Source organism: Anolis sagrei, chromosome Y, assembly GCF_037176765.1.
Source record: "Anolis sagrei isolate rAnoSag1 chromosome Y, rAnoSag1.mat, whole genome shotgun sequence".
In the NCBI taxonomy this organism is placed as follows: Eukaryota; Metazoa; Chordata; class Lepidosauria; order Squamata; family Dactyloidae; genus Anolis; species Anolis sagrei.
In genome coordinates, this window is record NC_090035.1 from 14,221,934 (window position 1) to 14,246,849 (window position 24,916).

General features: G+C 43.8%; 2 protein-coding genes across 3 annotated transcripts; one reads left to right on the forward strand and one right to left on the reverse strand.

Annotated features, from left to right (window-relative positions):
* Nucleotides 1-511: 511 nt before the first annotated feature.
* On the forward strand, nucleotides 512-11,060 carry LOC137095394 (enoyl-CoA delta isomerase 1, mitochondrial-like). The gene is made up of 7 exons (XM_067462011.1): nucleotides 512-615; nucleotides 3,637-3,756; nucleotides 4,103-4,230; nucleotides 4,720-4,866; nucleotides 5,436-5,557; nucleotides 6,371-6,549; nucleotides 10,368-11,060. Exons 1-7 carry the CDS (start codon nucleotides 552-554, stop codon nucleotides 10,532-10,534), a joined length of 927 nt encoding a protein of 308 aa, XP_067318112.1. The 5' UTR covers nucleotides 512-551; the 3' UTR covers nucleotides 10,535-11,060.
* Nucleotides 11,061-14,142: 3,082 nt separating this feature from the next.
* Nucleotides 14,143-23,463, reverse strand: LOC137094740 (deoxyribonuclease-1-like 2). 2 transcript variants are annotated; one of them, XM_067462188.1, is made up of 9 exons: nucleotides 23,019-23,463; nucleotides 22,469-22,613; nucleotides 21,954-22,042; nucleotides 20,477-20,560; nucleotides 20,088-20,188; nucleotides 19,028-19,140; nucleotides 16,823-16,977; nucleotides 14,632-14,728; nucleotides 14,143-14,419 (listed from the first exon to the last, which is right to left on the reverse strand). In XM_067462188.1, the coding sequence occupies exons 2-9, from the start codon at nucleotides 22,607-22,609 to the stop codon at nucleotides 14,366-14,368; spliced, it is 834 nt and encodes a 277-aa protein (XP_067318289.1). In that variant the 5' UTR covers nucleotides 22,610-22,613; nucleotides 23,019-23,463; the 3' UTR covers nucleotides 14,143-14,365. The 2 variants fall into 2 exon arrangements, with proteins under 2 accessions (XP_067318289.1, XP_067318288.1); XM_067462187.1 differs by having other exon boundaries at nucleotides 23,013-23,462.
* Between the last annotated feature and the right edge of the window lie 1,453 nt (nucleotides 23,464-24,916).

The following is a 24,916-nucleotide window of genomic DNA, read 5'->3' on the forward strand; positions in this document are numbered from 1 at the left end:
AGTCACCCAGCCTGATTGGGTCGGTGTATTACAACTCCCAGCCCTTGGGAGTTATAGTTTTCCCCATTTAATGCACTCCTTTCTGCACTATCGATGCTTCCCAGCTTGAGGACCGTCGGCCAGCCTGTTTGGGCCGGGTGTACTTCAACTCCCAGCCCTTGGGAGTTATAGTTTCCCCCATTTAATGGACTCCTTTCAGCACTACTCAGACTTCCCAGCTTGGGGACAGTCACCCAGCCTGTTTGGGTCGGGTGTACTACAACTCTCAACCCTTGGGAGTTATAGTTTCCCCCATTTAATGGACTCCTTTCAGCACTACTCAGACTTCCCAGCTTGGGGACAGTCACCCAGCCTGTTTGGGTCGAGTGTACTACAGCTCCCAGCCCTTGGGAGTTATAGTTCTCTCCAGTTATACACCCACCCACCTCTTCTATGTAACCTAAGGTCTTTCCCAGGCCTCCTCTTAAAGGGGCCGCGTCCTACAAAGGGAGGAAAGGGGTTTGGCTGAAGCCAGAAAGCCAGCCTCTTCTCTCCGCCTCGTTCAGAAGAAGATGGCGGCTCAGGCGGCAGCAGCGGGGTCCCGGGTGTGGGGTCGGCACTTTCTCCCTTCCTCAGGTATCAAGGACCTTGCAGAGGGTTGGGGGGGGGGGTGCAAAGGGCCAGCCAGCTTGCAAGGGACAACTTCCCAAAAGGCCTCCTTTTATTGCAAGGGACAACTTTGCAAAACTTTGCTCTCTTGTGGGGAATGCAGCTCCCAGAATCTTCCAGGATGCCTTGATAGTCTTTCTGAACTTGGGGAAGGGTCTTCTTTACGGGACTGACACTCCCATCATCCTGGCCGGGTGAATTCTGGGAGTTTTAGTCCTCCAACAAAAAGGGGCACTTTCCCAATCTGGAGGGTCGCCTCTTGGCTGGAAAGTTAGAACCCCTTTTGCCCCCTCCCCACAAAAAAGGTCCATTTGTAAAAGGAGACTATGGGTCTTCGCTGGAGAACAAATACGGGTTGGCTCTACTTGGACTGCCATGGCTCTGTACTAAGGAACCGTGGGATTTGTAGCTTTGCAAGGTCTTGAACCTTCTCTGCCAAACAATGCCAAAACAGTGGGTTGTTGTAGGTTTTTTTGGGCTATATGGCCATGTTCTAGAGGCATTCTCTCCTGACTTTTCGCCTGCATCCATGGCAAGCATCCTCTGAGGATGCTTGCCATAGATGCAGGCGAAACGTCAGGAGAGAATGCCTCTAGAACATGGCCATATAGCCCGAAAAAACCTACAACAACCCAGTGATTCTGGCCATGAAAGCCTTCAACAATACAATGCCAAAACAGTATTATTTTGCTAAAGAGGAAGGACTAGACCAGGGGTCCTCAAACTAAGGCCCGGGGGCCAGATACGGCCCTCCAAGGTCATTTACCCGGCCCTCGCTCAGGGTCAACCTAAGTCTGAAATGACTTGAAAGCACACAACAACAACAATCCTACTTCATCACCCACACTTCCCATTGAAATACAAATAAGTTTATATTTGTTAAAATTGTTCTTCATTTTAATTATTGTATTGTTTTGAAGTGGTTTTTGCACTACAAATAAGAGATGTGCACTGTGCATAGGAATTCATTCATTGGGGTTTTTTTTCCAAATTATAATCCGCCCCTCTAACAGTTTGAAGGACTGTGACCTGGCCCTCCATTTAAAAAGTTTGAGGACTCCTGGACTAGACTGACACTGCCATATAATGCATGCTAGGGTCAGCGTAGTACACCCATCCAATGCAGCTAAATGGCATTATATGGATCTGCACTCACCAAATTAGGCTATCCAGTGCAATTAAAGGGCATTACATGGGTTAGCCTCATTCATAACACACAGTTCAATGGAGCTAAATGGTATTATATGTGTCCACTGACGATATCAGGCTATTCAGTGCAATTAATTGGCATTAATTGACTGTGTGGATCATAATAAATTGTGGCAAGTTTATTTATTTATTTGGTTACGGCATTTATATGCCGCCCTTCTCACCCCGAAGGGGACTCAGAGCAGCTTAGAAGATATATATACATACAATTTATTATATTAGTAATATATCAGTATTATATATTACTATATTGCACTATACCATTATATTGTAATATTATTAGTAATATTACATGTAATGTAAATATATAATTATAATATTGTAGTATTATTATTACTAGTATATTGTATTACATTATATAAATATTTTATGTATATACATTATATATTATTAGTAAAGACAAGATGGAACTGTCTTCTGCTCTTGGTAGTATGGGGATACCAAGCCACCTTGTCTCTCTCCTGAGGAATCAGTATAAGGACCAAGTAGCAACAGTAAGAACAGACCACGGAACAACAAACTGGTTCAAGATTGGGAAGGGCGTACGGCAGGGTTGTATACTCTCATCCAATCTATTCAACTTGCGACGTGCGGGGCTTGACGAATGCAAGGCTGGGGTTAAAATTGGAAGAAACATTAACAACCTTAGATATGCAGATGATACCACTTCGATGGCCGAAAGGGAGGAGGAGCTGAGGAGTCTTCTAATCAAGGTGAAAGAAGAAAGTGCAAAAGCTGGGTTGCAGCTAAACATCCAAAAAACCAAGATTATGGCAACAAGACTGATAACTGGCAAATAGAGGGAGAAAACGTGGAGGCAGTGACAAACTTTGTATTTCTAGGTGTAAAGATGAATGCAGACGCAGACTTCAGCCGAGAAATCAGGAGACGCTTCCTTCTTGGGAGGAGAGCAATGTCCAACCTCAATAAAATAGTGAAGAGTAGAGACATCACACTGGCAACAAAGATCTGCATAGTTAAAGCAATGATATTCCCCTTAGTAACCTACGGATGTGAGAGCTGGGCCATAGGGAAGGCTGAGAGAAGGAAGATAGATGCTTTTGAACAGTGGTGCTGGAGGAAAGTTCTGAGAGTGCCTTGGACCGTGAGAAGATCCAACCAGTCCATACTCCAGGAAATAAAGCCCAACTACTCATTGGAGGGAAGGATATTAGAGGCAAAGATGAAGTGCTTTGGCCACATCATGAGAAGAAAGGAAAGCTTAGAGAAGGCAATGATCCTGGGGGAAATGGAAGGAAAAAGGAAGAGGGGCCGACCAAAGGCAAGATGGATGGATGGTATCCTTGAAGTGACTGGATTGACCTTGAAGGAGCTGGGGGTGGTGACGGCCCCTCTTCCTTTTTCCTTCCATGAGGTCACGAAGAGTCGGAAGCAACTGAACGAATAAACAACAAAAATTGGCATGAAATAGGTCTACACTGATAATATCAGGCTGTTCAATGCAGTTAAAGGATGTTATATGAGTACACAGACCATATCAGACCATTCAATGCAGTTTAAAGGCATTCTATGGGTCTACACAGACCATAGCATGCAGTTCAATACAATTAAACGGAATTATGTGGGTCTACACTGACCATGTCAGGCTGTCCAGTGCAGTTAAAGGGCAGTAAAGGGGTCTACACTCACTATCTCAGCCATTCAGTGCATCTAAATAGCATTATCTGGGTCTACACTGACCATATCATGCAGTTCAAAGGAGAAATGTTCACATTGTCCCTTTGGGGGTGGGGGGGCGACCTTTGGACTTCTTTGCAGGGCTTTTCTCCCGGCTCCAAGGCAACCAGAGCAGCGTCCAGAGACTGACCAGAAGGCCCTCCGTCCAAAACAGGCTCTTCAGCAACAGCAAAATCCTGGTGGAGTTGGATGAAAACACAGGTAAATAAAACAGCCTTCAGCCTGAGTTTTGAAGGCTGCCAAAAATATCATGTTTATTTCATTTTTTCAAAAAATATATAAACAACAACAACAATAATAATGCCACATTTACATTGGTAGAACTATCATACAAAGCTGGGATTTCTAGTTTCATGTGCTAGATTGTTTTATTAAGTTGGTAGTCTAATAAAATGAGGAAATTAAGCCAAGTTAGAACATGGAAATGTGCTCATCCTACTGCAAGCCGCTGCCCAAACTAAACCCTTCATTGTAATGTAGGGTTTTTTTCTCTTCATTGTTATGATTCTTGTCTTGAGTTATAATTCCTTTTTCGTTTGCTTTGTAGGAGTCGCAACAATGACGATGAAGCATCCGCCAGTGAACAGCCTCAACCTGGAATTACTAACTGAGTTTTCCATCAGTTTGGAGAAGCTGGAGAATGACAAGGCTTGCCGCGGAGTCATCCTGACTTCGGTACGCAATAAATTATTATGGGAAACCATGCAAATTATTCATTTTCCCAGGGGCTTAGTCTGGACATAGAAGTAGGAGGAAACAACGAGGGAATATACCCAATTTTTACTCAAATCTAATACATCATCCAATCAGATGCATCTATGCTGCAGAATGAATGCACATATTGCCTCACCTCACTGCTGTGGAGTCATGAGAGCTGTCATTTTACAATGCCTTCAGCCTTCTCTGCCAAAGGATGTGGATTTCTCACCAAACTACAAATCCCAGGATTGCATAGCATTGACTCAGTGTAATTAAATGAGAGATGATGGCTCTCAAAGAGGATCTTCAGAAGCAGCTTTCCCTTTGGCTTTGGCTCAGCACTAAGATGACTATTATGCAAATCTTGCGTGCATCTTAATTTGGGCGAGGTCATTTAACCCCAAAAGGTGAGCATTAGATTCAAGTAAACAGGGTAACTTTTCTTCCCTATTCTGTTCCCTGCAGGCCCTGCCAGGCATTTTCTCCGCAGGGCTGGACATCACTGAAATGAGCGGCAAGAACGAGGCTCACTATACAGAGTTCTGGAAAGTGGTCCAGGAGATTTGGCTGACCCTTTACCATTCCCGCGTGGCCACCGTCGCTGCCATTAATGTGAGTTTCCTGGCCTTTGGGCTCCGAATTCCCTTCCTTTCTCTTTGGCAAAGTCCATTCCTCTTGCATTTGGGATCTGGTTCACTGCAACTCTAGCAAACACCCTGCAAAAATGGGTTGGAACAAGTTTTTCAGCTCCTGAAAAAAATCCCATTGCTTGTTGTGATTATTTTTGACTTTCGGTAGCCCTAACATCAACCTCTCATGAGGTTCTCTTGGCCAAATTCATCCACACAGAGTTCGCCTCTGAAGCTGAGAGAGTGTGGCTTCCCCAGGATCTCCCAATGGGTTTGTATGGATTCAAACTCTGGTCTAATGCTGAAACTATGTGGTGTAACATCCACATTTTTAAAAATTACCTTTGTGGAGGTGATGCATGCAGTTTGGAAGGGTTTTCCTCATCCCAAAATCAACCAGCCACCTCCATCTCCCCAAAAATCCATCCGAGGGGTTAATCATTTCAACATGCAAAAAAGGACAGTTGCAAGGACTTAAATCCAGAGATGCCCCAAATCCTCACCTTGTCCTTCTCTCATTTCTCTCTCTCTCTCTCTCTCTCTCTCTCTTAGGGATCTAGTCCAGCTGGAGGCTGCTTGATGTCCCTGTCGTGCGACTACCGCATCATGGCTGACAACCCCAAGTTCCGCATTGGATTGAATGAGACGCAGCTGGGTATCGTGGCCCCATTCTGGTGAGGGCTTCTTTGCCTTAGCAGGGAGGAGGAGGAATTAAAACTATTTAAAACAAATCCATGAGAATCCACAATAGGCATGCTTATCAAGTTTGCAGGTGCTATCACAATTTTAGAAGGTTTTAATATTTATTTCAGTATTTACCATCGTCACCTTACCCTACAAATATTAAATACCATTTTAACTATCATATTCAATACTGGGTTTTAACTTTGCTTTTGACAGTGTTTCTTAATACCTAAATGTATATGATCCTATTGAGGCACAACTCAAGTGTTGCTGAACAACTCAAGTGTTGCTCATCCAAGTATTTATTTATCATGTCAGGGGCAGACCAAATAATTGCATTGCATTTTTTAACAAACAAACAACTGTCAAACAAAACACAAAGTTTGCAAGCTTGGTAGTTGATTAAATGTCCTTTGACCAGTATCTGGCCACTTGAAATGCCTCTGGTGTTGCCACAAGAAGGTCCTCCCTTGTGCATGTGGCAGGGCTCAGGTTGCATTGCAGCAGGTGGCTTGTGGTTTACTCTTCTCCACACTCGCATATCGTGGATTCCACTTTGTAGCCCCATTTCTGAAGGTTGGCTCTGCATCTCGTGGTGCCATCCAAGTAGTGACCTTTATACTGAATATATAGGTACTATTGTTTGGGTAGCTGCAAACATGCAATTTACAATTTCAGCCCATTTTTATTCCCATCTTTACCTGCTATTTTCCAAGTTCCAATAATTGTTCCAATAATTTTTTATTCCCATCTTTACCTGCTATTTTCCAAGTTCCAATAATTGTTTTTTGTTCTTTGCCCAGGTTCAAAGACACCATCACGAACACCATCGGACACCGGGCTGCAGAGCGCTCCCTCCAACTGGGCCTCCTCTATTCCCCGGCAGAGGCCCTCCAAATTGGCCTGGTGGATGAGTTGGTGCCGGTAGAGAAGGTCCCCCTCCGAGCCACAGAGGTCATGGCACAGTGGTTGGCCATCCCAGGTGAGAAATGCTTCCCAAACTTCCCCAGGTGTGGCAAGGAAGGTTGCCAGTCGCTCCAAGGATGCATCTGGAATAACGAATACAGTTTGGCACCACTTTGACTACCAATGGCTCAATGCTATGAGATCCTTGGAGTTGTAATTTGAGTCAGGATCTGTGCAGTCTGAGCTAATAGAGTACAGTTGCAAGATGCCATGCCCTCCCATTGGCTGTATTGGAGGGGGAGGGGGGTATTGGAAGACCCCCTTCAAGGAGAGATTATGCCCCTGAGAGTCCGGGCACATAGAAACAACTGAGCACGTTCTCCTTCAATGCCTCTACAGCAGTGTTTCTAAGCCTTCTTAATGCCATGACCCCTTAATATAGTTCCTCATGTTATGGTGATCCCCAACCATGAAATTATTTTCATCCCTCCTTCATAACTGTAATTTTGCTACTGTTATGAATTGTAATATAAATATCCGATATGCAGGATGTATTTTCATTCACTGGACCAAATTTGGCACAAATACTCAATATGCCCAAATTTGAATACAGATGGGGTTTGGGATTGATTTTGTCATTTGGGAGTTGTAGTTGCTGGGATTTATAGTTCACCCACAATCAAAGACCATTCTGAACTTCACCAACGATGGAATTGAACCAATCTTGGCACAGACCCACTTTAGCTCTCATGGCTCTGTCCTCGGCACACAGAATTTCCACGACCAAGAGAAAGTACTGGAAGGGTTTGGTGGGCATTGAACTTGTGTTTTGGAGTTGTAGTTCACCTACATCCAGAGAGCACTGTGGATTCAAACAATGATAGATCTGGACCAAACTTGGCACGAATACTCAATATGCCCAAATGTGAACACTAGTGGAGTTTGGAAAAAATAGACCTTGACATATGGGAGTTGTAATTGCTGGGATTTATAGTTCACCTACAATCAAAGACCATTCTGAACTCCACCAACGATGGAATTGAACCAAACTTGGCATACAGAACTCCCGTGACTAAGAGGAAATACTGGAAGGGTTTGGTGGGCATTGACTTTGTGTTTTGGAGTTGTAGTTCACCTACATCCAGAGAGCGCTGTGGACTCAAACAATGATAGATCTGGACCAAACTTGGCACAAATATTCAATATGACCAAATGTGAACACTCGTAGAGTTTGGGGAAAATAGACCTTGACATCGGGGAGTTGTAGTTGCTGAGATTTGTAGTTCACCTACAATCAAAGAGCATTCTGAACCTCACCAAGAAGAGAATTGGGCCAAACTTCCCGCACAGAACCCCCATGCCTTGAAGCTACTCACTGCCGCAAACCTCCCTCCAGCCTCACATGTTCTCCCTCATGTGCACAATGCTGCAATGCGCAGAGCATGCCTACTTTCCCCTTCCACTTTGAGTCTCTGAAACAGCCCGCCCCTTGGCTGAGAGGCTGGTCAATCACAACAAAGGAGGGCCTTTGGCGATTTGCAGTCTGTTTCCAAAAAGGAAGAGAAGGACAGGAGAAGTGATCTTCAGCCTTCTTCCAAAGGGATTGCTAAAAATATATGTTTTCTGATAGTCTTTGGCGGCCTCTCTGAAACCCCCTCACAACACCCCCAGGGGTCCCATCCTCCAGGTTGAGAAGCACTCTTCTACAGAGATCTTAGAAGTCATCTCATTACACCAAGTCTTCTAAAATATCCAGGGCTCACTGAAAAATATTACTCCACCCTGCTGCTTTTGAACTCTAGCACTACAATAACTTACAGTGTTGCTCAGTTTTGTGCTGCAGCACTTAAAATTAGACAGATGATGACTGACCCCGCAAGGCAACACCCTGTTGGGAATGTAGTTAGAGCAACCTGTTGCAGCTGAAATGTAATATGCCCCTCCCGTCCCATTTAGTGCCCCCCCCCCCAGTGCTTTGACTCCTCCTATCAGTCTCCCGCTCCCCTTGGTTCCATACCTGCTGCATTGACCTGTGTTTTTGGGCTGTAGTTTCAGGCTATTTTCTGTTCTGTTTTTTAATATCTGCCTTGCTTGGGAACGGTGTTTCCCCTTCCCAGGGCACTTGTCCTGGTCATGGACCATGATAAAGTTTTGTATTGTAATGTAAATCTATAGTAAGAGGTTCAACCTTACTAGATCTCACCAATCTCAGGAATAAGCAGATTGTTTATGGTTTCCTCGGTTCTTTGGTTGCTCTAGAGTCCGCCGCAAAACCCTGTAAGTTTCTCTATAGTACATGTTGTGATGGAGTCTTCGAGTAGTGATACTACTGGGAGTATTAGGAGGGGAAGAAAGACTACTACTTATTGCTACTAAATACTGGTCTGGCACTTTAAGAGATCTGTCTTGCAACAGAACAGAACACAATCCATATTTATTTATTTAAAGTATTTCTATCCCGCCTTTCTCAGCCCGAAGGCGATTCAAGAAGGCCACAACAGTCATAAATACCATTAAAAACATTTAACATGACATAACAAAAATCCATATAAGAACCATATAAAAACCATTAAAAACATATAATCACCAATATCTTCTAGTTAAACTCATGTTTCATTATCATTGTCTAAGCCGTTCTATGTTCACTCTTTCATAGTACCATATTTATCTATTACACTGCATTTCCAAAAGCTTGTCTTTACTTTTTTCTGGAAAGTCAGGAGGGAGGGGGCTGACCTAATATCCCTAGAGAGGGAGTTCCACAGCTGAGGGGTCACCACTGAGAAGGCCCTGTCTCTCGTCCCCACCAAATATGCCTGTGAAGAAGGCAGGATTGAGAGCAGAGCCTCCCCAGACGATCTTAAGTTCCTAGATGGTTCATAAGGAGAGTTCAGACAGGTAAGCTGGGCCGGAACCGTTTAGGGCTTTATAGGCTAAAGCCAGCAATTTGAATTGTGCCCAGTAGCAAACTGGCAGGCAGTGGAGCTGGCACAGCAGAGGAGTTGTATGCTCCCTGAGCGCCGCTCCTCTTAGCAACCTGGCTGCCGCCCGCTGGACCATTTGAAGCTTCCAAACAGTCTTCAAAGGCAGCCCCCTGTAGAGCGCACTGCAGTAGTCTATATGGGATGTAACCAGAGCGTGGAGTACCATGGCCAAGTCAGACTTCCCAAGGTATGGGCCCAACCGGCACACAAGCTTTAACTGTATAAATGCTCCCCTGGTCACCGCTGAAACCTGGGGTTCCAGGCTCAACAATGAATCTAGGATCACACCCAGGTTGTGAACCTTGGATGTCTCACATTGGCATTTATGGCATGACTTCTAAGGAGTCGTAATAGTTGGTAGAGAAGGTGAAAGACCTTGCAAAACTTCATCTTGCATATCACATGTTGATAGTTATGGCACGAATCCTAGGGAGTCATGAAAGTGGGCAGAGAAGGCAAAAGAGATTGCAAAATTCAGCTTGTATGCCTCATGTTGACATTTATGGTATGACTTCTAAGGAGTCGTGATAGTTGGTAGAGAAGGTGAAAGACCTTGCAAAACTTCAGCTTGCGTATCTATGGCATGAATCCTAGGGAGTCGTGACAATGGGCAGAGAAGGCAAAAACATTGCAAAATTCAGCTTGTATGTCTCATGTTGACATGTATGACATGACTTCTAAGGAGTCATAACAGTTGGCAGAGAAGGTGAAAGACCTTACAAAGCTAGTTGCCCTGGATTCCATAGCATTGAGCTGGGAAACGTCAAGTGGGGTAAAACTGCATTCATTCTGCAGTGTAGATGCACCCCAAGGGATATCTGTGAAGATTAGATTGGGGTCTATTCCCCTGTCTGTCCACACTTTGTGCCAATGGAGAGACTTCATTCTAGGTGCTTGCCTCTTTTTGCAGATCACGCCAGGCAGCTTTCCAAATCTTTGATGCGGAAGCCAACGCTGGATCGTTTGGTGGCGCATCGGGAGGCCGACATCCAGAATTTCGTGGGCTTCATCTCCAGGGACTCCATCCAGAAGTCCCTCCAGAAGGCTATGGAGAGGCTGAAGCAAAGGAAAGGTTGACCACGGCAAAGGGCTCTTCACTGGTAGCCGCACAGTCTTGGCCAGTTGTCCAAGTGCCTTTGTCTTCCCTTGCCCCTCCTTTATGTGTGAGTTTTGGGGTGCATTATGGTTGGATTTTTGCAAACTGAGCCCAGTTTGAGGGGAAGGGATAGTCCACGCCCAGCCATTTTGGCTGAGTCCAGTTCAATCCCATTCTCACTGCCTTGGACCCATCCAAGCACTGTGGGGAGATCCTTACCCTCCTCTCTTCGGAAGCTCTAATCCAATGGATCCCTCTCTTTGGCCCTGGAGATGTTTAGGGCTTCAGCCCCAGCAGGGTCTTGTCAGTCAACCTCTGTGTTGATTCATCCCTGTTCCAGGGACCCTCAATTTTAGATCTCTCAAAGAACCCTGCTAGCACTACAAATCCCAAGATTGCCAAGAACAGAGCCATGAGAGCTAAAGTGGGGCCAAATTGCTAAAAGGGTGCAAGGGGAGGCGTGGCCTTCGTTAAATGTGAATGGGCTTAATAAACTGTTAAAACAGGGTAATGGCTTTGCAAGTTTTTTTTTCCTGGCTTCTTAGAGCTTTGTATAAGAGAGGAAAGGGGAATGATGATGATAATGATGATGATCAGAAACCCACTCTTTGAATAATAATACAGTAGAGTCTTGATTATCCAGCAGAATATTGGATAAGCGAAATGTTGGATAATCAGAAGTAATCAAGGAAAAGCCTATTAAACGTCAAATTACATTATGATTTTACAAATTAAGCACCAAAACATCATGTTTTACAACAAATTGACAGAAAAAGCAGTTCAAGACATGGTAATATTATGTAGTAAATACTGTATTTACGAATTTAGCACCAAAACATAGCAATGTATTGAAACAGCTGTGGATCCGGGCGGGAGGCAGACTGCGTTGGATAATACAAAACGTTGGATGAGCGAAGGTTGGATAAACAAGAATCTACTGTAATGATAATACGAATCACCACTATCACAAATATACCCTTCTAATAATAATAGTAGTAGTAATCATCATACTGTTTGAATCATCATTATGAACCTACCCTTTGAATCATCACCATCATCATCAGAAACCTACCCTTTGAAACATCATCAGAAACCTACTCTTTGAGTAATAATAGTAGTAATCATAATAATAGTAATTGTCATCAGAAACCTACCCTTTGAATCATCATCACTGCAAACCTGCCCTTTGAATAATAATAATAATAATAATTATTATTATTATTATTATTATAGTGATCCAGTACAACGGACAGCAGAGTGATCTTATCTGCTGGGGACTCATCTTGTGTTTCAAATAATAATAATAATCAGAAACCAAAATTTTGAATAATAATAATAGTGATCATCATCATCACAAACTTACCTTTAGTATAATAATAATAGTAATAGTATCCATCATCATCGGAAACCTACCCATTCCATTATTATACTCATCATCATCATCACAAACTTACCTTTAGAATAATAATAGTAATAGTAACCATCATCATCAGAAACCTACTGTTTCCATTATTATACTAATCATCATCTTCACAAACTTACCTTTAGAATAATAATAGTAATAGTATCCATCATCATCGGAAACCTACCCATTCCATTATTATACTCACCATCATCATTACAAACTTACCTTTAGAATAATAATAGCAATAGTAACCATCTTAATCTGAAACCTACTCTTTCCATTATAATCATCATAATCGCAAACTTACCTTTAGAATAATAATAATAATAATAATAATAATAATAATAATAATAGAAATAATGCCAATCATCATCATTGCAAACCTGCCTTTTGAATGTTCCTCTCAGCCTTGCCTTGGGCAAGTTGTGACCCATTTGGTTTCCGGCATTTTGGGCAACAAAGGAGTCACTCAACTACCAAAGAACAACTCAATCTGATTTTATTGGAGTTTCTTTCAATTACACTTTTATTGTGCCAGTATGTAGAGTTACGCGCATATATAGCATATTAAATATAAGTTTCACATAATCTTTACTATATAAACAAGGTTTGGAATTGTTTCCCTTTATACTTTTCATGTCCTCAGTTGATTCCTGTGTCGGTCCCTCTCTAGCCTTCCCATGGGGTTCCTCACAGACATCATTATCAAAACATTTTCTCATCTAAAACTTAACTATTTTAATGGCAATGACTGCAACTCAATCAAAAAACAGTGTGGATTATAAAAGTTATAGCAGTACCTACAGTTGAATAGCAGCAGCACCCCACTTTGGTAGGGATTAAAGCTCTCTGGAGGTTTTTAGATGGAGGCTGGATGGCTATCTGTTGGGAGGGCTTTGACTGTCCCTTAAATGGCCGAAGGAGGTTGGTATAGATATCCTTAGGGGCTCTCTTACAGTGGAATTGCCTTCTCTGGAGCTTTCTGAACTGAGGCTGGCTGACTGGATGTCTTTCTGCCTGGCTGAAAGGGGCTGGACTAGATGCCCTCGGGGTCTCTTCCAGTTCTAGGGAAGTATAAACTTCCAGGGAGTCCAGTGGAGTCTGCTTCTCTGGAGGTGTTTGAACTGAGGCTGGATGGTCATCTGTTGGGAGGGTCTCCCTTAATGGTAGAAGGGACTGGACTAGATGCTCTTTGGGAATCCCTTGCCTTGGAGTCCAGTAGAGTCTCCTTCTCTGGAGGTGTTTGAACTGAGACTGGATGGTCATCTATCGGGAGGGCTTTGACTGTGTCTCCCTTAACAGCAGAAGGGACTGGATTAGATGCTCTTTGGGAATCCCTTGCCTTGGAGTCCAGTAGAGTCTCCTTCTCTGGAGGTGTTTGAACTGAGACTGGATGGTCATCTATCGGGAGGGCTTTGACTGTGTCTCCCTTAATGGCAGAATGAACTGGACTAGATGCTCTTTGGGAATCCCTTGCCTTGGTCCAGTAGAGTCTCCTTCTCTGGAGGTGTTTGAACTGAGACTGGATGGTCATCTATCGGGAGGGCTTTGATTGTGTCTCCCTTAATGGCAAAAGGGTCTGGACTAGATGCTCTTTGGGAATCCCTTGCCTTGGAGTCCAGTAGTCTCATTCTTTGGAGGTGTTCGAATTGAGGTTGGATGGTCATTTGTCGGGACGGCTTTGACTGTGTCTCCCTTAATGGCAGAAGAGACTGGACTAGATGCTCTTTGGGAATCCTTGCCTTGGAGTCCAGAGGAGTCTCCTTCTCTGGAGGTGTTTGAATTAAGGTTGGATGGTCATCTGTCGGGAGGGCTTTGACTGTTTCCCTTAACAGCAGAAGGGACTGGACTAGATGCTCTTTGGGAATCCCTTGCCTTGGAGTTCAGTAGAGTCTCCTTCTCTGGAGGAGTTCGAATGGAGGTTGGATGGTCATCTGTCAGGAGGGCTTTGGCTGTGTCTCCCTTAATGGCAGAAGGGACCGGATTAGATGCTCTTTGGGGATCCGTTACCTTGGAGTTCAGTAGAGTCTCCTTCTCTGGAGGTGTTTGAACTGAGACTGGATGGTCATCTGTCGGGAGGGCTTTGACTGTGTCTCCCTTAACAGCAGAAGGGACTGGATTAGATGCTCTTTGGGACTCCCTTGCCTTGGAGTCCAGTAGAGTCTCCTTCCCTGGAGGTGTTCGAATTGAGGTTGGATGGTCATCTGTCGGGAGGGCTTTGACCGTGTCCTTCCTGCCAGACAGCCTTTGTGGGGAGCACTCATGTGACACCCCTAAAGGGAATACATTGGACCTCGAGGGGATAGCTAGGCGCAGCATGACAGTAGCTTCGTATATGTGTAAATTGCATTTGGAAGACGGAAGGCAAGCATGGCATCAGGGCAGCAGAAGGGAAGCCAAAGGAGCCTCATTGAGACTTCAGAGTGACCTCCACTGGGAAATGGTCACTGACGGCCAGAGCCTGCAAAGAGAAAAGGCCCATTCAGAAGAGCATGGCATTCCTGCACAAAAGGCACCTCCGACCCCACCATCCCTTCCTTACAGAGGCACAGTTGGGCCTCCGTATCCACGACTCTGTATCCACGAATTCAAACCATCCATGGATTAAAATACTGCAGAATAATTATTCTGTTCAACTGGCCATTGTGTGTGTGCAATGAAGGAAAGACGCACCTTTTCCTGGCTCAGTTTGAACTCCTTCTGGAAATCGAACACTTTGGCCGAGTTGGGCTTGACCAACTTCTTCAGCTGAGCTCCACTCACCACGATCCTAGAACAGCAAAAAGAGGAACCAGTGAGGACTCCCTTGGGCAACACTGGGCCCTTTTCAAAGGCAAACTACAAGTCTCAAAGGCCCAAGAAGTAGGTCTTGGAAAAGCTCCATCAACTGGCTCTTGGACTAGCAGCCTATTTTAATCTCCTCATCTCTGATTGGAATATAGATAATAGAGATTTTTGGAGCACCCAGCCTCAAAAATACCCCCCAATACTCTCTAATTTAGATTAATCCTCTGCCTTCCCATGTATCTAACGCCTTGTAAAATGTCCCGGTTCCTCTGCTTTCCTCCCACTTTGTGCTCAGATCACTTCCATTGCTGCAAGTTAAGAGAAATTGTAATATAGACACTAGAGATTTTTGGAGCACCCAGCCTCAACAATACCCTCCAATTTAGATTGATCCTCTACCTTCCCATGTATCTAACGCTTTGTAAAATGTCCTGGTTCCTCTGCTTTCCTCCCACTTTGTGCTCAGATCACTTCCATTGCTGCAAGTTAAGAGCAATTGTAATACAGATACTAGAGTTTTTTTGGAGCACCCAGCCTCAACAATACCCTCCAATTTAGATTAATCCTCTGCCTTCCCATGTATCTAATGCCTTGTAAAATGTTCCGGTTCCTCTGCTTTCCTCCCGCTTTGTGCTCAGATCACTTCCATTGCTGCAAGTTAAGAGCTATTGTAATATAGATACTAGAGATTTTTGGAGCACCCAGCCTCAACAATACCCTCCAATTTAGATTAATCCTCTGCTTTCCCATGTATCTAACGCCTTGTAAAATGTCCTGGTTTCTCTGCTTTCCTCTCGCTTTGTGCTCAGATCACTTCCATTGCTGCAAGTTAAGAGCTATTGTAATATAGATACTAGAGATTTTTGGAGCACCCAGCCTCAACAATACCCTCCAATTTAGATTAATCCTCTGCCTTCCCATGTATCTAATGCCTTGTAAAATGTTCCGGTTCCTCTGCTTTCCTCCCGCTTTGTGCTCAGATCACTTCCATTGCTGCAAGTTAAGAGCTATTGTAATATAGATACTAGAGATTTTTGGAGCACCCAGCCTCAACAATACCCTCCAATTTAGATTAATCCTCTGCCTTCCCATGTATCTAACGCCTTGTAAAATGTCCTGGTTTCTCTGCTTTCCTCTCGCTTTGTGCTCAGATCACTTTCATTGCTGCAAGTTAAGAGCTATTGTAATATAGATACTAGAGATTTTTGGAGCACCCAGCCTCAACAATACCCTCCAATTTAGATTAATCCTCTGCTTTCCCATGTATCTAACGCCTTGTAAAATGTCCTGGTTTCTCTGCTTTCCTCTCGCTTTGTGCTCAGATCACTTCCATTGCTGCAAGGTAAGAGCTATTGTAATATCGATACTAGAGATTTTTGGAGCACCCAGCCTCAACAATACCCTCCAATACTCTTCAATTTAGATGAAACCTCTGCCTTCCCATGTATCTAACACCTTGTAAAATGTCCCGGATCCTTTGCTTTCCTCCCACTTTTGCTCCGATCACCTCCATTGCTGCCGGTTAAGAGCAAAGTGCAAACGCTGTTTGCCAAGTGAGATGAAAGGACAAAACCTTTGGCCTCAGCTCACTTCCATTTCAGCTCATTCAGGGTCAAAGTTATTAACGGAGCGGAGAGCGACGAGTTGTAAAATCGAGCAGGAAGTATCGCTCTGTTTAGAATTTCAGAAATATCTAAATAGTTTTGTGAGGTTCAACAGGGATATGTTATAATCAATCAAGGGGTGGGAAAGCAATAAAAAGAGAATAAGGATGAGCAATCTGTAGTTTTACCATCAAGCCTTAACTTAACATAAATTCTGAGACCTGCTTCCACTTGTCAACTAATTTTTGTTTGTTTGTTTGTTTGTTGAAGGGAGGAACAAACAAACAAAAATTAGATGGCAAGTGGAAGTGGTTCTCAGAAGCATCTTCTACACTAACATATACAATCCACATTATCTGCTTTGAAAAAGCACATAATCCACATTATCTGCTTTGACAAGGCACATAATCCACATTATCTGCTTTGAACTGGGTTAAATGAGTCTACACTGCCATATAACCCAGATCCCGTACCGGTCGTAGGCGCAGTCGGAGTCCCCCACGGTGGTGTCCACCTCATCGGGGATGAGCCACTTGAAGACCTCGCTGGTCCGGAGGCGGATGGAGGCCCAGTCCTTCTTGCCCACGTAGCTGCAGTCCGCATTGAAGTCCCCCAGAAACATCATGTTCTGCCAAGAGAAGAAACCCCAAAGGAGAAGGATCGGGGCCGAGTTCTCATTTGTGGGGCAATGTCCTCATTTGACCACCTTGCCGTTGCATGCCTTCAAGTTGTTTCCGATTTACGGCAGCCCTAAAGCAAACCTCACAATGGGATTGTCTTGGATAGATTATTTCAGGGCGCGACCTGCCTTTAGACCAGGCATGGGCAAAATTTGGCCCTTCAGGTGCTTTGGACTACAACAGGTAGGCTGTTAGGAATTGTGGGAGTTGTAGTCCAGAGCACCTGGAAGGCCCAAGTTTGCCCACACTTGCTTTAGACTCCTTCTGAGGCTGAGAAAGTGTGACTCTCTCAGTGGCTTTCATGGCCAAGTCGGGATTCAATTATTATTTTAACTATTCCACCTTCCTCCCCATAGAGTTTCAAGCTGGCTTATAACTATTATTATGTAAAGGTTTCCCTGATATTAAGTCTAGTTGTGTCCAATTCTGCGTTTGTAAGCCGAAGAGCCGACGTTGTCCATAGACACCTCCAAGGTCATGTGGCCAGCATAACTTCATGGAACGCCGTTAACTTCCCACCAAGGCGGTACCTATTGATCATCTCACTTTTGCATATTTTCAAACTGCTAGGTTGGCAGAAGCTGGGCCTAACAGCAGGAGCTCATCCCACTCCCTGGATTCGACCCGCGACCTTTCAGTCAGCAAGTTCAGCAGCTCAGTGGTTTAACCCGCTGCGCCACCGGGGGGGGGGGGGCTTAAATAATTATTAGTATTATCATTAACTTTATCTTTAGCTCTTCCCTGCCTCTTTCTCCCAATGGGGACTCAAGGCGGCTTACTATTATTATTATTATTATTATTATTATTATTATTATCTTTATTTCTACTTTACGTTTCTCTCAATAGGATCTCAAGGAGGCAAACAATTATTATTATTATTATTATTATTATTATCTTTATTTCTACCCTGTCTTTCTCCCCAAATGGGGACTCAAGCCGACTTACAATAACATTATTATTGTTGTTGTTATTGTATTGTCGAAGGCTTTCATGGCCGGAATCACTGGGTTGTTGTAGGTTTTTTCGGGCTATATGGCTATGTTTCTAGAGGCATTCTCTCCTGACGTTTCGCCTGCATCTATGGCAAGCATCCTCAGAGGTAGTGAGGTCTGTTGGAACGAGGAAAATGGGTTTATATATCCATGGAATGACCAGGGTGGGACAAAGAACTCTTGTCTGTTAGAGCTAGGTGTGAATGTTTCAACTGACCACCTGGATTAGCATTTGATGGCCTGGCAGTGCTTGGGGCAATCTTTTGTTGAGAGGTGATTAGATGTCCTTGTTTGTTTCCTCTCTGTTGTTTTGCTGTTGTAATTTTAGAGTTTTTTAATACTGGTAGCCAGATTTTGTTCATTTTCATGGTTTCCTCCTTTCTGTTTACATTGTCCACATGCTTGTGGATTTCAATGGCTTCTCTGTGTAGTCTGACATGGTGGTTGTTAGAGTGGTTGAACAGAAAGGAGGAAACCATGAAAATGAACAAAATCTGGCTACCAGTATTAAAAAAAACCTCTAAAATTACAACAGCAAAACAACAGAGAGGAAACAAACAAGGACACCTAATCACCTCTCAACAAAAGATTGCCCCAGGCACTGCCAGGCCATCAAATGCTAATCCAGGTGGTCAGTTGAAATATTCACACCTAGCTCCAACAGACAAGAGTCCTTTGTCCCACCCTAGTCATTCCACGGATATATAAACCCATTTTCCTCGTTCCAACAGACCTCACTACCTCTGAGGATGCTTGCCATAGATGCAGGTGAAACGTCAGGAGAGAATGCCTCTAGAACATGGCCATATAGCCCGAAAAAACCTACAACAACCCATTGTTGTTATTGTTATTATTAATTTTCTTTCTAGCCTGCCTTGGATTCCCAATGGGGATTCAGGTCAGCTTACAGTTATTGTTGTTGTTGTGTTCTCCCTTGCCTTTCAAGTAAGAATCCAAGTAAGATACCACAGATGAAGACTCCCAAAATTCCCTATAAGATGCTCACATCGGTGCCCCACTTGTCAATGATTTTCAGGTAGACGTCATAGAGGGCGTCAATCTCGGCCACGGCATCATTGGGAGCAGTGTGGAGCGGGACCAGAATGAGTTCCTTCCCATCTGCAAAAGAGAGTCCTGGTTAGCATCCGGAGCAGCAACGGTGGCCCTCTCCACCCTCCTTACCCTTTAATGTATTTACTTGGAGCAAATGTCCCTGACTTGCCAGGCTATGGAATTCTGGGATCTGCAGTTTTCACTTTCTAGCTCAAAGCCTTGGAAAACTACAACTCCCATTACTTTTAAGCCACAGGGCAGTTCAAGCGTGCGTCACATTGCATTGGTTATACAGATGCAACCCCAATGAAACATGAGTCAAGTCTCCATATGAAATTCTGGAAATTGTAGTTTGCACTCTTTCTCTCAAGATCTTGGAAAACTACAACTCTCATAACATTTAAGCCACAGGGCAGTTCAAATGGGGATCATGTTGCATTTGTTTTACAGCTGCAGGCCCAACGTAAAATGAGTCAAGTCTCCATATGAAATCCTGGGAGTTGTAGTTTGCACGTTTTGGTTCAAAGCCTTGGAAAACTATAATCCAGGGTTTCCGTAACATTGAGCCACGTGGCAGTTCAAATGGGATCACGCTGCATTCGTTCTACAGCAGCAGCCCTAATGAAAAATGAAACTTTCTATCCTGGGTGTTTTAGTTTGCACTCTTTGGCTCAAGACTTTGGAAAACTACAAATCCTATAACATTTAAGCCACGGGGCAGTTCAAATGGGGTCAGGTTGCATTTGTTCTACAGTTGCATCCCCAATGAAAAATGAGTCAAGTTTCCATATGGAAGCCTGGGAGTTGTAGTGTGTCACTCTTTGGCGGAGAAAGCTCGAGCCCTTAGAAAACTACATCTCCCGGGATTTTCATACAATTGAAGACATGGAGTGCTTCAAATGGGGTCAAACTGCATTCGTCATACAGCAAAAGAGTAAAGTTTCCAAAGTTGTCCCGGGGGGGGGGGGGGGGGAACCACCAAGAAAGAGATGCTTTCTCTCTGCGTTACGGACTCAATTCCGGAGCGGAGAACTTCAGGATGAAAGGGGCCCGGCTGAAGGCGTCGCTCTTGCTAGGGAACTGGTACTTGTCCACCACCGAGACTGAACTTGTCCTGGGGAGGGAGGAGAAAGCAAAGGGATATATAGTTTGCTATATAGAAGGTATAGACAGAAACAAAGATGGGGATGAAACTGTAGAATAAAATATACTAGTGGATATATTAGGGAGACTTGGGAGTCGAAATGGAAAGAGCTTATGGACAAGAGTAACAGGGAAAAAACAATATCAGGAATTGAATCAGACAATTTTAATGATCGAATAAATAAAATAATATACAGACCAGTGGGAGGGAGGAAGAGAAAAGGGGGAAAATGGGGTATGTTTACATTTGGGACCCTACCTGTAGATGAAGAGGTACATCTCCTTATAGTTCTCCCGACCCAAAGCCTGGCTGATCTCAAATTCGTAGGGCTCCTTCGATGCTCTGCAAGGTCAAAGAGAGAGAGGTGGGGTTTGGGAGCCAAGGGGCAAGTCTGGGAGAGCGCCCCATTAACATATATGAGACGAACATGAAATAGACATGGTATCATAGATTGGGAAGGGACCGCCAAAGACCATCTAGCCCAACCCTGTTCTTCACTAGGAGTAGTTTGTAAGTCAGATGTCTGTAACTTAGGGACGGTCTCTATCTATCTATCTATCTATCTATCTATCTATCTATCTATCTCTATGAGATAGACATAGTATCAAAGACTTGGAAGGGTCCCCCAAAGGCCATCCAGTTCAGCCCCATTCTTCACTAGGAGTTATTTGTAAATCAGATGTCTGTAATTAAGGGATGGTCTCTATCGGTCTGTCTGTCTGTCTATCAATCTATCGATCTATATCTATATATGAGATATACATAGTATGATAGATTTGGAAGGTACCCTGAAAGATCATCCAGTCCAGCCCCATTCTTCACTAGGAGTCATTTGTAAGTCAGATGTCTGTAACTTAGGGATGACCTATCTCTATCTACCTATCTATCTATCTATCTATCTATCTATCTATCTATCTAGTATCTATCTATCTATCTATCTATCTATCTATCTATCTAATGTATATATGATCATCCAATCCAGCCCCATTCTTCACTAGAAGTTGTTTATAAGTCAGATGTCTGTAACTTAGGGATGACCTATCTCTATCTATCTACCTGTCTATCTACCTGTCTATCTGTCTATCTATCTATCTATCTATCTATCTATTGTATATACGATCATCCAATCCAGCCCCATTCTTCACTAGAAGTTGTTTGTAAGTCAGATGTCTGTAACTTAGGGACGGTCTCTATCTATCTATCTATCTATCTATCTATCTATCTATCTATCTATCTCTATGAGATAGACATAGTATCAAAGACTTGGAAGGGACCCCCAAAGATCATCCAGACCAGTCCCATTCTTCACTAGGAGTCGTTTGTAAATCAGATGTCTGTAAATTAGATACCACCTATATCTATCTATCTATCTATCTATCTATCTATCTATCTATCTATGAGATAGACACATTATCAAAGATTTAGGATCCCCAACGACCATCCAGTCCAGCCCATTCTTCACTAGGACTCGTTTGTAAGTCAGATGTCAGTAACTTAGGGCTAGCATCTATCTATCTATCTATCTATCTATCTATCTATCTATCTATCTATCTATCTATTGAATATATGAGATAGAAATAGTATCATAGACTTGGAAGGGAACCCCAAAAACCATCCAGTCCAGCCCCATTCTTCATTAGGAGTCATTTGTAAGTCAGATGTCTATAACTTGGACGGACTCTATCTATCTATAAAAGGAAGTTGTACTGGGTGCCCCATAAAGGTGGGGTCTCACCTGTTGAGTCGCTCCATCAGCTCATTGACGGCACTCAGGTCGGAGTCCCGCACCTCTTGCACCATGGCAATATCATAGCGGGAGAGGACCTGCAGCAAGAAAGAGGATCCTTGGTATCTAAGAGAAGGCACACTTCTAGACTATAATGCCCATCATCCTCTAGTTGGCATCACCAGTGGAGAATCTGGAGAGGATGTGATTTTTTGAAGTTCCTGGCTGTAGTTCTGGTGCATTCCCTGCCCTGAGCTAGAAGAGGGAACCCCAAAGGGCATCCAGTCTGCCCCACTCCGCAGTGCACAGCTAAGGCCCTCCTGAAAGATGCCCATCCAAGCTCCATTTAAGGACCTCCAAAGGAGGAGAGCCTCCCACCCTCCAGAGCAGTCCATATTCCACAAGTCCTGGAAGGGGCACCCAAATGGCATCCAGCCCAACCCCAGTCTGCTTTTGAGCTAAAGCCCTCCCAAAAGATGCCCATCCAATCTCTGTTAAAAGGCCTCCAGAGAAGGAGAGCTCACCTTCACAATTATTTTGGAGGTGCCTTCATCTGACAGTTTGGTGTCCCCGAAGCTCTGGATGTTGAATGCACAGATCTTTAAAGCGCTGACCATTTGTGCCAGCGACACCAGGCCGAAAATGAGCAAGAGAAGTTGCTTCATGTTCCTAAAGAGCCAGAAGATGCAAAAGTCATCCAACAGAAAAGACACCATCCAAGCCCTCCCAACAGATGGCCATCCCACCTCTGCTTCGAAACTTCCAAAGGAAATGCCACCAGACTCCCAGGTGACATATTCCACTTCCTTCCCAACAAGGATTTCTTCCTAATGTTTATGTGGAATCTTTTTCCCCACAATAAGACTTCATAGCTACAGTCCGTTGTTGACCTTTGGAACTCCCTGCCACTGAATGTTGTGGTTAACACAAAATTATGGAATGGTTGCCTTAAGAAGTGGGTAGACTTAGGGCTTTGGAAATACATATTGATCTACTGCTTTCATTAAAAAATATATCCCCAATTCTTTATCCAGGGATGAAATCAGTCCTAATGACCTAGACCCTTACCTTTACCTGGTGAGCAAGGGGTGCTTCTCCCCAAAAGGCAAGTTTCCCTTCCGCTTGGCTCAGAACCTCCTGCCAGATACTCAAAGAGAGAGGCTCAAGCCCTCCTTGCTTGGCTTCCCTGGCACCTGCCGCCTGCCTCTCTTTGGACTGCTGCTATTGCTGCCGGAAGGGGCCCAGCCCTTTTGAAATTAGCATTCTCCCTTTTAATGCTGGCGTTGCAACCACACTGTGTTGCATCACAAACCTTGCACTGCGAATTGTGTTCTTTGCACAACAGAGACGCACTAAACCGCATTCCACAGCGAAACCTGTTGGGTTTCTGCATGTATAAAAGAAAGGTGCCTATGGAAATGGAAGGATGAGTGGAGGGATAAAGAAATGGAGGGATGCATGGATGGATGGATGGATGGATGGATGGATGGATGGATGGATGGATGCAGAGATGAATGGATGGATAAAGAAATGGAAAGATGCTTTGATAAAGAGTTGGGTGGTTGGGTGAAAGAATAAAGAGATGGATGGATGGATTTATTGATAAAAATGGATTGATGGGTGGATGTGTGAAAGGATAAAGATATGGATGGATGGATGGATGGATGGATGGATAAAGTGATGGATGGACGGATGGCTGGATTTATTGATAAAGAGATGGATTGATGGGTGGATGCATGAAAGGATAAAGATATTGATGGATGGATGGATGAATGGATGGATGGATGGATGGATTGATCGATGAATGGATAAAAAGTTGGATGGAAGGATGGATAAAGTGATGGATGGATGGACAGATGGGTGGATGGATTTATTGATAAAGAGATGGATTGATGGGTGGATGCATGAAAGGATAAAGATATGGATGGATCAATCAATGGATCGATCAATGAATTGATGGACTGAGAGATCGATGGATCGATGGATCAATGGATCGATGAATGGATGGATGAAGGGATGGATGGATGGATGGATGGATGGATAGATGGATGAAGTGATGAATGGATGGATGGATTAATGGATGGATGGATGTATTGATAAAGAGATGGATTGATGAGTGGATGTGTGAAAGGATAAAGATATGGATAATAGATAGATGGATGGATGAATAGATCAATGAATGGATGAATGAAGAGATTGGTGGATGGATAACGAGATGGATGGATGCATTGATAAAGAGATGGGTGGATGGGTGAAAGGATAAAGAGATGGGTGGGTGGAGGAATAAAGAGTTGGATCCATGGGTGGATGGATAGGTATACAGGTAGGTAGGTAGGTAGTAAAGAGATGAATGTATGGTTAAGTCCATAACTAAATAGATGGGCAGGCAGATAGATAGGTAGATGAATTGATAAATAATGAGATAGATAGTTGAATGTGTGAATAAACTGATGGATGGATGGTTAGATATACAGGCAGGTAATGGTTAGGTAGATAGGTAGGTAAATGGATGGATGGATGGATGGATGAATGAAAGATGGGATGGATGGTTTGGTAAATAGGTAAGTAAATTGATAGGTAGGTAGATGGATGGATGGATGGATGAATGAATGAATGAATGAATGAATGGAGGATGGGATGGATGGTTTGGTAAATAGATAAGTAAATTGATAGGTAGGTAGGTAGGTAGGTAGGTAGGTAGGCAGGTAGGCAGGCAGGCAGGCAGGTAGGCAAGTGGGTAGGTATATATATAGATAGATAGGTAGATGGATAGATGGATGGATGGAGGGCAGGTAGGCCGCTACTACACTGCCATATAGTCTGGTTTTATATGGCATTGTAGAAGGGACCATAGTTGGATGAGTGGATAAAGAAATTGGGGGGGGGGGGGGGTGGCTAGGTATATAGGTAGCTAGCTAATTAAGTAGATAGGTAGCTTAGGTGGGTGAATGGATGGATGGTTAGGCTGATAG